This window comes from Penicillium paradoxum, assembly GCF_028828445.1.
Source record: "Penicillium paradoxum strain IBT 22861 chromosome Unknown utg000007l_segment0_segment0, whole genome shotgun sequence".
Lineage (NCBI taxonomy): Eukaryota > Fungi > Ascomycota > Eurotiomycetes > Eurotiales > Aspergillaceae > Penicillium > Penicillium paradoxum.
Window position 1 is genome coordinate 879,766 of NW_026643185.1, and position 13,535 is coordinate 893,300.

The following is a 13,535-nucleotide window of genomic DNA, read 5'->3' on the forward strand; positions in this document are numbered from 1 at the left end:
GAGACAACGACACCAAAAAAGAAGCAGATACAGCAAGCGAAGCCAGCCAAACGAAACAGGCGACGGTGTGAGGCCGATAAGCCCTTGTTGCTCTGCCGCAGCAGCCGCGCAGGATGCCCTGGTGCACGGCATTGATTATTCATCTACCGACTGACGGATTAATGGAGCTTCGAGCATGTCTTCGCCCTCCAGAAATTCATGGATAAGAGAACTTCGAATTTACATGTACTCTATTACGCCTCGCAGGGCGGCATATGTCTACCCGCTCTCTACCCGATCAATGAGAACAAAGGGAATCCGGCAGCATCGTTGCCTAGTCGTGCGTAGGGTATAAATAGCGCCTTGATCCCTCCCTTTCCCTTCCTGGTAGTTCGAAATCCATAAGTCAATCATGAAGCCTCACAATCTTTGTTATAGGACCTTCGTACGAAGCTCTGTAGAAGATGCTTGCTATGCTGCGCGGGAGTCTGCCAACTCTCACCGACCTTGACGAAACATGTATATACTAACTACCTTAGGAGAACTTCTCTCAACGAACCCTTCTTGTTCTTAAAACCTGCCTACATCGTACGATTGGGCTCGTTTCCTAACAGTTATACGCTAGAAGTCTATTTATCTGGTTTACACTATATCAGGGCCCTAATAGGTTACCTAGTGGGTTTTAGGTTATTAGCTCTATAACCCAAATCCCATTTTGGGTTAGGTTGGTCCGGGTTAGAGTGGGTTATGCCGAAGTCTAACCAGAAATGTGGACTCTGACCGCGTAGCTGATGATACGAAATATCGAATTCCCGCGCCAATTTAGCGATATTAGGCTTAGTTGTTGCGTAGAAGGCTTCAAGTGCTGTCTGGATTCGCCTTCCCGTTTTTTTTTATTTGATCTGACATCTGGTGTAGGATGGAAATGTATGAAATGATGATAAAAAGAGGAAAACTTTGCATCTTGTGGGTAATTTGCATCTAGTGGGGCGCACCAACACAGGGGGTGTGTGCTGGGCGCTTGGCACAATTATAGCTTAATGTGCTTTAATTATCCACTATCTAGTTATAATGCCCCTGACAGTGTTAGCCAGTGACTAGTTAGAAGTCAATATAGGCCTCGGCTAGAATCAGAGGTGTGGCTGACGGGCGTTATGGACTAGACTGTCGAGGACAACCGACCATGGCCGTCATTAGTCTTATATCAAGAAAACTCTTCAACTTGTTTTTGTTTTAAAACTGACAATAACCATATAAGAAAGAGTAAGTGGAGGATATTAATCCATGTTTCGTAAAAATAGCTTTTTATAAAAAAAGCAAAACAAAGAAAAACGAAGGAAAATAAAAACAGAGGCGAAGCAACCGATCATCCGCCATGGATGAACTGGGATATGCCGGTGACGCTAAAGATAGAAACAGAAAAACGAAGTAAAATAAAAACAGAGGCGAAGCAACCGATCATCCTTCATGGATGAACTGGGACATCCCGGTGACGCCAAAGATTGAAACTAGCTCAGGGTTGAGGGACGTCACTTGCACTCCACCGAGGTCGTCAATCGCCTCAAAGTCCACAAGGGTCACCTTCCCACTCATGCGGTCGTAGAGGATATTGTGCCTTCCGGAATCTAATAGCCGAATGGAGATTGACCGGAGAGTCTGAATGGCACTACTGCACTCACTGAACACATGGGCCTTCTCAGCAAACGGCAGACTGTTCCAGATACCGAATAGTTGTTCTCCTGGAACCTTCTCCAGGAGAAGGATCCTGCCTTCGGGGAACTTTGCCGAGCAGATTATGTCACCGGAGAACACAAGGCGGGTGAAATATTCGAAGCCACTTGGTCGAAGCTCGTGTAGACTTTCGTACACTTCGAATTCATTAGAAGCGCTATGTTTTTAATGGTCTTCTTAGTATTCTAGGACTCGCAGGTCATGGACAAGACATACCTTTCACGGCGATCGTGGGACCAGCATTTCGCGATATAGCGGACGCCACCAGACTCCACCTCAAACACTGCCTTCTGATGTCCCAACCGAGGGGATGACAGGAGCTCAACGCAATTCACAATATGGCTTGCAACCCCGTCGGAGCCAATGAGCATGGACTCTGTTGTAATGGGAGGGATGGGCGAGTCTGTAGAGTCGCTTAGCCTACTGCGGTACGCAGATGCTCGAGGGGAAGAGACAAAACCGGGCTGTCGCGACGAGTGGAGCTGTTTTCTCTGATCAATATCTGCATACTCGATAGAAAAGGAGACTTACAAGTCTTGTATCAATTCTTGTATTTTCCTCGTAGACGGGGTCATGCGCGGCGATGGCTGCAAACCCAGCGAAGCATTCTCTCAGAGAGGGATTGGTGGCGTCTTCGCTTATGGGCATCGACAAACGGAAGCAGAAATCATCTTCTCTCTTTATGAAAACTGTGGACTTGTATGTGGAGAGAAAAGAATAACGCAGTTTGAATCTCCTCATGTAAGTGACAGCCTGGCCTATGGTTTGTTAGAAAAGCAATTTACGCAAGCGGACTTTGAATGACGCACCGATAAAAGGTTCAAGGTATCTCCGCACGTCCAAATCAGACGTCACGGTTATCTCCTCAAGGTCGACGGTCCACCATGTCTTGAGTTCCCCAGCTGCAATGAGCCGATCTGGATTAGACCCAAGGATAGCCAAGGAGACATCAGGGATAATCAAGGGGTTCTGACGGATCGCCTGCATGTCTCCGAACTGCAATGGTAGATTTGACACGGACAAAGCTTTTGAGACAGCATCACATACGTGTCGCGCAAACCGAGTAGTCAGCCCTAGCTCACTACCGACAAAGTATAAATCACCCTCGGGTGAATCTGTAACGCTGACGTCCCCGGTGAAAGTTATGGAATTGCAAGCTTCCAGTGCCTGTTGTTGGAAATCGGGCCAGATACGCATATAACTTGCACACAGTCTTTCACGCGAAACCGAGAGCTCAGTGGTTCCCCCAAGTTGTGTCAGAGTGGGAAGCCGTCTTGCCAGAAGGGTCCGGGGATTTTCCATGGTTAATGGGAATAAATCTGCAATTCCGTGTGAATCGAAAGGACAGAAGTGATAGATGAAACAGTGATGGATGGAACAGCGGTAGATGAAAGAGAGATAGAAGAAAGGAAGCTTGACAAAAGTCTAACTAACAAGGCCACGGGCCACTACATGTAGGCATTGTTCATCTGAACAAAGAAAGTCATTTGCTACTAAGCCTATTTAGGAAGTATAGATTCGGCTTGAACAAAGACTGAATAAAGAGAGGTACCTATTTGCTATCATCCCAACTGTTAAACCTCTTATATTTCATCCCCTCCTTAGGTTCGAACTCGTAGACGCCCGACCCGCGCTATTTCGCTACTAGTAGGGACCTATCCCTGGTTGAAGCGGGCCCCAAACGCGCCTCGAATCGATCTACCGCACTATAATCTCTAATAGATACTAGTGGTTCCTATATATATTCTAAGTAGCCAGTCTAGCGGATAAGCACTTCTCGCCTAGTGTAACGGGCTAAGGCCACATTGAAACAGTAGACTTCGCCATAACGCACTCTAACCCGGACCCAACCCAAAATGGGGTTTGGGTCCTTATATGTACAAAGCTGACCGTCATTGAACCATCATAGAATATCACACCATATTTCAATATCCAACGACACCCATGTCATGATAACTGGACGTCAGGTCCGAATAGGAATAGACATGGTTCGAAGAAGAATTGATCCCAGTCCATCGTCCAATCTATGTCTGGCACCGCGGTGTTGACCTCGGGTACCGGCGGGCAAGTGCTTCTTGCACAAGCTGTAATTTAGGGATTTCCTGGAGTATGTTCATATGTTCGCCTAGAGGTGCGACGGTTAGTAACTACAGGGCTCGACATGTTCCCTCGGGGCTGTCGATAGGGAGAGAGGATATTGGCAAGATGAGGAAATATATCACTCGAACTATACTAGAGATTCTTGGTCATGCCGACATCACGCCAATTTCCGGGGTCAGGTCTGATCCACATACCCCTCCTCTTGAATATATGTGCCTGCAGCTACTGGCTAGATAAATCAAATTGATTGAGCCACCGTGGGGTGCTTGTTGCTTCCCGAGTCGGGTTTTGGATCTACTCATAGACCAAGAATCCGCTGGTCGTATGGGATGATACCGGAAAAGCCCGCCGGGTAGAAGGAGGATATCCCTTGGATTATCTTTTTGCGTTATTTATTGATAGCGTGTTGGCACGGTGTGCTCTTTGCTAATATCTCCTCCGATAACAAATTTTGTGTCCTCATGGAACTAAATACTCACGACCACAGGCCATATTTTTTCAAGCTCGCCAATATAGCGAATCTACCTACGGAGCAGGTTTCTACATTCTTTCGGGTGTTGTATTCAGTAGTTCTCCTAGTGAATACATCGCAATGTCTCATATAAATGCAACATGGCAGTCTTCGTAGTGGAACGACGGAGGGTCTCAGTCCCTTCCAACTTATGCGCCGAGAAGGCGTACCATGATCACTTGAGAAGAGGATGTGAATGAATTTGAGAGTACCCTAAGGGTTTCTTGTCTTGTGTGCTATGCTTGGAGCAACAGGTCCAGATATCTGTCAAGTCAGGAAGGAAGGGTACGGTCAATCAGTATAACATAAACGTGTTTTCCCTCGTCGATGTTGTTGTGTTGCTCTTGTCTCGCCCTTAGATCCCAGGCCACCAGTCAGTAGGTCGCCCCCGACAACTCAGTCCTCAAAAGAAGTGTTCTCTTTTTTTCATCTCATAAACTCCCTTGTTCTTCTCTGCACTGGGCCGCCATATCATTCACTGTATTCCCATCTGCCCGATGTGAATTCTTTTCCATACTGACTAGGAATCACATCAGCCCTCTGACAACGTGCACCACCATCTACCGCAAATGAGTGATGACTACCTTGGGTGGGGGCCCGTCTCTCACTCCAATACTGATCCGGATATAACCAATTCCCCAACAGCTCACGAAACTCGAATTCTGGAGGAATTTCTTGATCATTATGGCACCCCAGACGCTATTCCGACAGCCGAAGCAGCCCGTCAGCTCATGTCCCTCTGCAACGACAGCCGCCAGGGAATCGTGGCCGCTGTTGACAAAGGCGAGAGTGTTTCATGGTTACTGTGGGGTACTGGGACGGAGATGCCTCGTCATCAGCCTGCGATACTGAGGTTGTTAGAGGCCATTCGAGCGCTTCCGGAGTTGGAGATGACCGATGAGCAGAGGCTCATGTGGTGGTGCAAGGACAGGTTCGAACAGTGGAGAGACTTGCGAGCATTTGATATTCTTTGGTTCGAGTCTTGGGAAAGTGAGTCCTACCAAAGTTCGTTTCATCCGTTGTTCCAATTTGTTTGCGAACTACGCTGTGCATCTTTGTTGGCCAGTGGCTGATATCTCCATTACAGCCTGTTTTGTACTCAGATATGGCCGAGGCCGTAACATGGAGGCCAGTAATATGTTTCGCCGCATCAACGCTTTCAATGCGCATCATCTTGCAATGTATCCACCAGATTGTGTCATTTCAAACGAACTCAGCAGGGCATTTCAGGTCCTCGTTGTCACATTAGAGCAGGATCCATGGAACCACGGGCCACCGACACAACCGGTCACCTCGTTGAATGTGAGTTGAGGATAATTTATACTGGCTCTTCGAATTATTGACTTGGGAGATTAGGTTGATGTGCATGCTCTGGTCCCTTTTCTTGAGATTTCCGGCGACGTCATCTTCAGCCTGATGGATCAGTGTGACCTCTCTATGGTTGAACTACCAAAATCATCCGATCACAACCTGTGGAATGGAGATTCTAATTTCTCAATGGCTCGCTGGGAGTTCTGGAAGGAGCGGCTACGATGGATAGGCGAGCAGAATGAGCTGATGGAGATGACACGGTATGAAGCTCATAGGATGGTACAATTGATGCACGATATTGAGCAACGGGGCTCAGCTTGAACATGATTTGTTGAGATATTGGGAAACAGTGAAAAGTTATCAGCTCCAATCAGACTTGCATGGCAACCCAATGGACTTTCAAGGGTGACATATTCCGATGTTTCATCATCAGCATCATAGTATGTTCTGCGCATGTCTCAATCCTCTCCCGAGCTTCGAAACCTATTAGTTTCCCTTACAAAGGGTCCATCGGGTTCTTCTGGCGCCTAGGTGTTGGAGATGTTTCTATGCCTGTGCATGGTCTATCATGGAATTCGACATAGCCCAATTATTGATTCAATTTTCCCCCCAATGTGTTTGCCAAGAGTCAATTATGAGAGAATTGGAGTCCATGACACATAGTCTCCTGATTACTCTTCGCCAAGCTGCGGACAAAGGGCTGGCTGAATCACAACAAAGCTCACAATGATGAGATTCTGTAGCATTCAGTGGTGTTTCCTACCTATGAGTTCAGTTCACAACATACAAAATATCATGTACTATACGACAAGAAATAGATGAGTAGTTTATATGCCCTTCGAAGGTTCAATGCAGGACGTCGATCAGCGGTAATCTGATAGAAAGCAGAAGAAGGTCCCTTCGGCCCAGCGTTGTTCCATACCAAGGCGGTCAGGTGATTCCAGATGAATTTTGTCCGAGGGCCATGATTCCGGTTCAAGTTCCCAGAGTCCCCATTCCCAATTCCACATCTCACTATTCATAATGTTCCAACGAACCATCCTTCGACAGGCTCAGGCCGCCCGCTCCATCCTCTCCACCTCCACTTCCTCCACCGCACCGCTGGCGCTGCGATGGACACAACAATCGCGTGTGCCGGCTTTCCGGCAATTCGCTCCCCAGTCTGCCCGCCTCTACTCGACAGAGAACAAGGAAACCCCCGAAGCCGAGAAGGCTGAAAACGCCGAGGCTGAGGACCCCGTCAAGAAGGAGCTCGAACAGAAGACAAAGGAAGCTATTGAGTTCAAGGTATGTCATTTCCCCATATTTACTGCCATGGGTAGCTCCGCATGTCCTTCACAGACAAATCCTAATCCGCGCTCCTATTAGGACAAATGGCTCCGCGCTGTGGCCGACTCTCGCAACGTTGTTGAGCGCAACAAGCGCGAAATGGACGGTGCCCGCAAGTTCGCTATCCAGGGTTTCGCCAAGGACCTCCTCGACAGCATCGACAACTTTGACCGCGCGCTGCTGGCCGTGCCCGCGGACAAGATCGCCGCTCCCAAGACTGAAGAGAACAAGGACCTCCAGGAGCTCGTCGCCGGTCTCAAGATGACCCAGAACATCCTCCTGAGCACCCTCCAGAAGCACGGTCTCGAGCGCTTCGACCCCGGCGAGCAGATCGACGGCAAGGCCCAGAAGTTCGATGCTAACTTGCACGAGGCTACATTCATGGCCCCTGCTGCCGGCCTTGAGGATGGTGATGTTATGCACGTCCAGAGCAAGGGTTTCCGTCTTAACGGCCGCGTTCTGCGGGTGAGTTCTACCACTTAACGAGATTCTAAGCGTGATCTGGTGACTGACTATTTTCTTCTAGGCTGCTAAGGTTGGTGTCGTCAAGAACGCCTAAATTGTCGGCAATGACTCCGATTCTTAATCCTTCGATCTTCTATGATTCTTTCCGCATTTTCACTCCTCTTTACTTCTCTCTGTACTATATGTCATATATCATGATCACGATAGGGTTTTGCGCTCGGAAACGGCTGGCTTTTGGACCCAGGAAAAACTCTCTTGCTATATCTCTGCTTGTCTCTTGGATTCAGCTGTATGATACACCCTTGTTGCATGTGCCTGGAGGCGTACGGATTGTCTCGTGTTGTTGGTGTCTTTCCACTTTTTTCGTGACATCTGGGTCTCCATGTCCCCTGATAACTCTCTCCTCCTCTTCTGTATAATACACTTTTCTTCGGGGCACAAAAATAGCCTCCGACGTCTCCATTCGGGCTTCACCTCGTAATTCTAAATTATGCTCTAATCAAATGTCAAAATGGCTTACGATGCAATGTCTATCATATCTGATTCTATACCTACGCTATGCTGTTGTATAAGATTGACTAAAAATACAAGTAATCAGATCATAGATTGATCTTGGCTGAGAGAGGAATGCTATATCTTACATATTCTCCGTAATGATGGCAATATAGTACAAAACACGACGTCTTCTTTACCTGAGCTCAACTCCAAGCTCTCCTACCAACTTTTCCCGGACCTTGAGATGCATCTCATTGGTCTCCTCATTCGTCAAAGTCCGCTCCAAGCTACGATAGTTGATGCGATAGCACATGCTCTTGCGCGAAGTCTTAGGGTGCGTAAACTCATCAATGAGAGTAACATCCTCAACAAGATCGCCACCAATGCCACGAACAATCTCCATAACATCATTCTCGTGGAAGGGCACAGCCCCACCCGCAGCACTGCTACCACCAGTCACAGCAGCAGGGGGCAGCCAGAAAGCTACATCCTTATAGCAAGCGGGGTGCTTGGAGAAGGGCTCGAAGCGCGCAATATGTCCAGCCTTGAACTGGGACAAGAACCGCTCATCACGCGACCAGAACAGGCGGATATCAGGGATGTTGAAAAGAAGCATCGCAATACGCTCAATGCCCAGTCCAAACGCCCATCCAACGCGGTCCGGCACGTCTGAGTTGATCAGCAGATCCTGCTTGATGACACCGCATCCCAAGATCTCAAGCCAATCGCCTTGCCAGAAGACCTCCAACTCCCAGGACGGGCTGGTGAACGGGAAGTAAGCCTCGACCCAACGGACCTTGAGCGGCTCTTGCTCCGCACCACCGCTGCTGGCTGCGGCAGCCTTGCTGGCTTCCGTGAAGACCTTGATCACCATGCGCTCAAGCGAGCGCTTGAGGTGCGCACCTATAGCTTCAACCTCCTCGGCGCTGTGGTGCTCCGCCTGCAACGGGTTGCGCTGCGCGTGGATAGTGGGGTTGGGGTCTTCAACGACGACATCATGGCGCGGGATCTTCTCCACATCAGCCATGATCTTAGCTGCTGTTTCGGCAGATGCCGCTAGCGGGTTCGTCGCTGGGCGCTTCCACAGCATCGCGCCCTCCATCTGGTGGAAGACCGGGTAGTGGCTGCGATCGATCGCATCGCGACGGTACACATCGGCGATGACGGTGTAACCGACCTCCTCTGGGCGGGTCTTCTCATTGCGGGCAATTTGCTGGAAATAGGCTTGCTGATGCGCGCTGGTGTGGGTGCGCAGCACGGTCTTATCGTTCACGTAGTAGGTATCTGTGCGGCTACGGCCCGGGTGGTCCGGGGGAAGCCGAGGACGTCGAAGTTCTTTCTTGTTGAGACGACTGGGTTCTTCTCTGAGTAATTGCCGTAGCTTGGGCCGGCGAATTGGCTCTCGATGAGTTTCCGGGTAATAGCGAGTGGGTGGTTCTCGTCGAGGTAAAGTCGTCGGCCAACATGGGACAGGATTGTATCAGGAGTATTTGTCCACTCGTCGGTTTTATAAGCGTCCCCTTCAATCTTGAGGGTCGATTGCTGCTTGGGTGTGGTAGAAGTAGTGGCGGGTTTCTGTTCGCTTGTTCGGCGAGCTGTGGTTGAGCTCCATTCGCGGTTGCGGGTGAGGATGGGCTTCAATTGGAGGGAGCGTGGGATGACGGTTTGGGGTCGGGTCGATGCAATTGACCAGCGGCCACTGCTCGCACGCAGGGCTCGACCAGTAGCGAAGAGCCTCATTGTTAGGTGAGGTATTTGGTCAATGCGAGAATTGTCTGTAATAATCGTTGCTATCAACAGATGTTCGGGCCGGCGAAATTAGTCCCCGAAGTACATTCATCGCCCAGCACAATTGAAAAATATATAAAGCTGAGTATACACCTATTGCTGGAAGAAAGATCTTAAATGAATGGGATTCGGAATCTCTGTATTGCCTTCAGCTGGACAATCCGATCATTCAACTTTTAGACAACTAAATTGAGGGTTGGTTCACTCTCTACTATGGGGTACCATTTAGTATGACTTCCAAGGTTCTCTTCGAGCAAACAGGGACAATATATTGGAGGTATACCTGGTAGTCTCCGTAGTTATCTAGGTAGGCAATAGATTTGAGTATTAATTAGGCAGACAGTTACCTTTAAGTGATATTTATCATGATTTACTATTATTTTGCTCTTGGTTACGTTATAAGAGCTGCAAATATATACATAGCACCCTTGTGCATGCACAAGGACCCTTTGAGAAACAACATCCTTAAACCAGACTAAACCCCAGTTCAATGATGAACATGCCCTAAACTCCATTACATCACTTATAACCATAATGTTGATCTACATTGTACGTAGCCTGCATATCTCATGCCCCTCAGTGCTCGGTAATCCGAAGCCAACCGGCCAATATCCGTGAAATCTCCGAAGATCCCCATGATAGCCGGATCCTAGCAGATGAGCGTCACAGATAAAGCCTTTATAGCGGCTGTATGTGCGATCATACCCTCGGCATCCATTTCAACGACCGAAAAAAGGCGGGCAGATGATATCCAGGAATCTAGACCAGGGCTGTATCTCCATTACAGGTTGTTATCACGATGCCTCACGCAAAAGAAAGACCGGAGAACCGAGGCTCTGATTGGTGCAGATCGGAAGAACCCATCAAGGCACTCAATGTGATTGGCTCCCTTTTTCAGTCGGCTGGGGTTGCCGAGTGGCTTCGGAGGTCTGATTTGTCTCCGTTGGTATTTGGAGGCCAAAATTACGTCAAAAAGTCACGTTCGAAAAAGCCGAGAAAAAAGGTCGAAATGTAAATTACGTTTCCCTACAACCACTCTCCCCTCCTTTCTTTTTGCATATTTAGGGGTCTTGTTTTTCGACAAGATGGTAGACAGCGGCAAGATGCTGGTCGCTCCCCGGGTCGTGCCCGTTCAGACGCCCGCGCAGTCAAAACCGAACAAGGTGCATTACCCGTTCTGGTTTGGAGGTTCGGCCTCATGCTTTGCGGCAGCCGTGACACATCCATTGGACTTGGGTATGTTTCCCCCTTCCCACTGTAACATGTGCTGTAGGCTAACCTTACTGTAGTAAAGGTAATCGCAAGCTCCCAGCCGTTGGACTGACACCGGTCATGCATGGCCACGAATTCGAGCTCCGACGCTGATATACGCCCACCGCATAATAGGTTCGGTTACAGACACGTGCCCCCGATGCACCCAAGACTATGGTGGGAACATTCGGACACATTGTGAAAAATGCTGGCGTCACAGGGTTATACAGCGGTGTATGTGATTTCAGAACCCCGGTCTATAGCGAAAGCCTAGGACCATCAACAAACGTGCGAAGTGGGCTAATCAAAGACGGATTGGATGCGGAACTATAGTTGTCAGCCGCGATGCTGCGTCAGATCACATACTCCACAACCCGATTCGGTATCTACGAAGAATTGAAGTCGCGCGCTTCCTCGTCCTCAGAGACCGGCACACCAAGTATGCTCGCGCTCATCGGTATCGCCTGTACCTCCGGCTTCATTGGCGGTTGGGCAGGTAACCCGGCCGATGTGATGAACGTCCGTATGCAACATGACGCTTCCCTCCCTGCCGCTCAACGACGCAACTACCGAAACGCATTCCACGGCATTGCTCAGATGACCAAGACAGAGGGATTCAAGTCTCTCTTCCGTGGCGTGTGGCCTAACTCGACTCGCGCAATCCTCATGACTGCTTCCCAACTCGCTTCCTACGATACCTTCAAGCGCCTGTGCATGGAGAAGGCCGGCATGGCTGATAACATGGGCACACACTTCACCGCCTCCTTTATGGCAGGCTTCGTCGCAACCACTGTCTGCAGCCCCGTGGACGTGATCAAGACTCGCATTATGACCGCCTCCCATGCAGATGGCCACCACCATAGCATCGTCAGCCTTCTGCGTGATATTTGCCGCAAGGAAGGTCTGGGCTGGACTTTCCGTGGTTGGGTGCCTAGCTTCATCCGCCTCGGCCCTCATACTATTGCCACTTTCATCTTCCTTGAGGAGCACAAGAAGCTCTACCGCAAGATTAAGGGCATCTAAAAGGCCAAAGAGTGACCATTCCTTTTTGCCTCCCTTGATTTCTCCCCCCAGTTTTCATATCTTCTAACTTCAAACATCCAACATCATTTACGCCTTCTGTCCGATATGTTCTCGGTATATACGATTTGTTGTCATTTTCTCTGATTTTCTGTTTGGGTGGTGTATTTTGGAGCTCACGCGCAAAATTTTGGCTTGTATATAGCTTGCATTGTTTCGGATGTTTCTTTCATTAGAGATTCGAACGAGGCCGAGGAGGGCCATGGAGCATATCTCAAACTAGGTCCTATGACCCTGTACAGTGTGCTGGGGCATACTTTTTTTCCGTCGGAGATTGGGACAACATAGAATTAGATGCACACTGAATTGCATTTAAAGCATTTCCCCCAAGGACAAATAATATGGGTTTTGCTTGAAATTTCAACCTGTCTCCACCATCACTGGTTTGCAGTATTGAGTCCATCTATTGATGAAAGAAAAGGGACAGCTCATATCCCGGGAGTGAGAACTAGCACCGGCTCACAAAACAATTCTCTTTACATTACGTCGAGTCTATAGACATCCTTTCTTGCCTTAAGTGGACGGAGCGAAATAGGAAAGAGAGGGCTTGTATCCTCGCGTGACCCAGTAGAGTACATTGGAACTTGTCGATACATAAAAAATTTGACACGGCTCACTCAACCAACCCAAAACAGCTGCTGATCATCTATTTCTCAAGGTTGGCGGGGAAGTTACCAGCCTCTGTTAACAAAGGTTAGTATACATAAACATAATTCAGGGAAAACCCATTTGATACGTACCGCGCTGGCCGTCCCAACGGTCGGTCCAGGCCTTGGGGCAAAGAGAGCGGAAGGAGTGGTAGAACTGTAGAGAGGTCAGTGAAAGCCCATTGGATTTCTGATATATTGTTAGGGTCGAAATTACCTGCTTGCAAGGGCGGAAATCCTCGCCCTTGGCGGTGGTGCACTTGTAGTAGTCCACATAGTTCTGCCAGCAGTGCTTGGTCCTGCCGAGCGAATCAACGTTAGCTGGGGAATAATGAAACGGCAAGTGATAGGTATCGCGTACTGGTTCTGCTGGGGGAAACGGGCATCGTAGCCTGCGATTCAGTCGAAAATTGTCAATTTCACCATCCATCAGCCGATCGGGGGGACATCGCTCCACACGCATGCGACAAGCGCAAAAAGCGAATGAATATCGGAAGTATACGTACCAGCTGCGATCGAATTAGCCATTGACTCTTCAATGGGGTTCCTGGCCCCGGTTTTCGCGGGAGGGGGGAGTGGACTTACCAGTCACGAACTTGAAGGGCTTTGTCTCGAGGACCTCATCGGGGTCGGCTTCCGGAATGGCACCCATATTTGCGATGTGTAGCTTCGAGAGAAACGACACACAAGAGAAAGGATTGGAGTGGAGTGGTAACAGAGGAGGGGGAGAAAGAGAGCCGGGAAGAGCGACGTTGGGTGATTGAAGCTGTGAAGTGCCGGGTATGACCGCGGGCGGTCAAGCGAGAGCCACTGAGCGTCTCGCTTTTACACCCGAGCCAGTCACGTTC

The 13,535-nt window shown here is 49.1% G+C and overlaps 6 protein-coding genes across 6 annotated transcripts; 3 read left to right on the forward strand and 3 right to left on the reverse strand.

Moving 5' to 3' along the window:
• Positions 1-1,437: 1,437 nt before the first annotated feature.
• N7457_007911 (uncharacterized protein) lies at positions 1,438-3,012 on the reverse strand (the record flags this gene model as incomplete). The annotated part of the gene is made up of 4 exons (XM_057178954.1): positions 1,438-1,867; positions 1,927-2,192; positions 2,242-2,468; positions 2,496-3,012. The coding sequence occupies 4 exons, from the start codon at positions 3,010-3,012 to the stop codon at positions 1,438-1,440; spliced, it is 1,440 nt and encodes a 479-aa protein (XP_057027340.1).
• Positions 3,013-4,890: 1,878 nt separating this feature from the next.
• On the forward strand, positions 4,891-5,953 carry N7457_007912 (DUF3632 domain-containing protein; the record flags this gene model as incomplete). The annotated part of the gene is made up of 3 exons (XM_057178955.1): positions 4,891-5,311; positions 5,388-5,623; positions 5,678-5,953. 3 exons carry the CDS (start codon positions 4,891-4,893, stop codon positions 5,951-5,953), a joined length of 933 nt encoding a protein of 310 aa, XP_057027341.1.
• Positions 5,954-6,655: 702 nt separating this feature from the next.
• grpE (mitochondrial nucleotide exchange factor MGE1) lies at positions 6,656-7,520 on the forward strand (the record flags this gene model as incomplete). Its single annotated transcript, XM_057178956.1, has 3 exons — positions 6,656-6,919; positions 7,001-7,426; positions 7,488-7,520. The coding sequence occupies 3 exons, from the start codon at positions 6,656-6,658 to the stop codon at positions 7,518-7,520; spliced, it is 723 nt and encodes a 240-aa protein (XP_057027342.1).
• Positions 7,521-8,114: 594 nt separating this feature from the next.
• N7457_007914 (phenylalanine--tRNA ligase) lies at positions 8,115-9,661 on the reverse strand (the record flags this gene model as incomplete). The annotated part of the gene is given in 2 exon segments (XM_057178957.1): positions 8,115-9,260; positions 9,272-9,661. The coding sequence occupies 2 exon segments, from the start codon at positions 9,659-9,661 to the stop codon at positions 8,115-8,117; spliced, it is 1,536 nt and encodes a 511-aa protein (XP_057027343.1).
• A 1,133-nt stretch (positions 9,662-10,794) lies between these two features.
• Positions 10,795-11,983, forward strand: N7457_007915 (uncharacterized protein; the record flags this gene model as incomplete). The annotated part of the gene is made up of 4 exons (XM_057178958.1): positions 10,795-10,945; positions 10,999-11,003; positions 11,096-11,194; positions 11,294-11,983. 4 exons carry the CDS (start codon positions 10,795-10,797, stop codon positions 11,981-11,983), a joined length of 945 nt encoding a protein of 314 aa, XP_057027344.1.
• Positions 11,984-12,686: 703 nt separating this feature from the next.
• On the reverse strand, positions 12,687-13,339 carry N7457_007916 (cytochrome c oxidase subunit VIb; the record flags this gene model as incomplete). The annotated part of the gene is made up of 5 exons (XM_057178959.1): positions 12,687-12,721; positions 12,781-12,844; positions 12,905-12,986; positions 13,049-13,079; positions 13,273-13,339. 5 exons carry the CDS (start codon positions 13,337-13,339, stop codon positions 12,687-12,689), a joined length of 279 nt encoding a protein of 92 aa, XP_057027345.1.
• Positions 13,340-13,535: the final 196 nt, after the last annotated feature.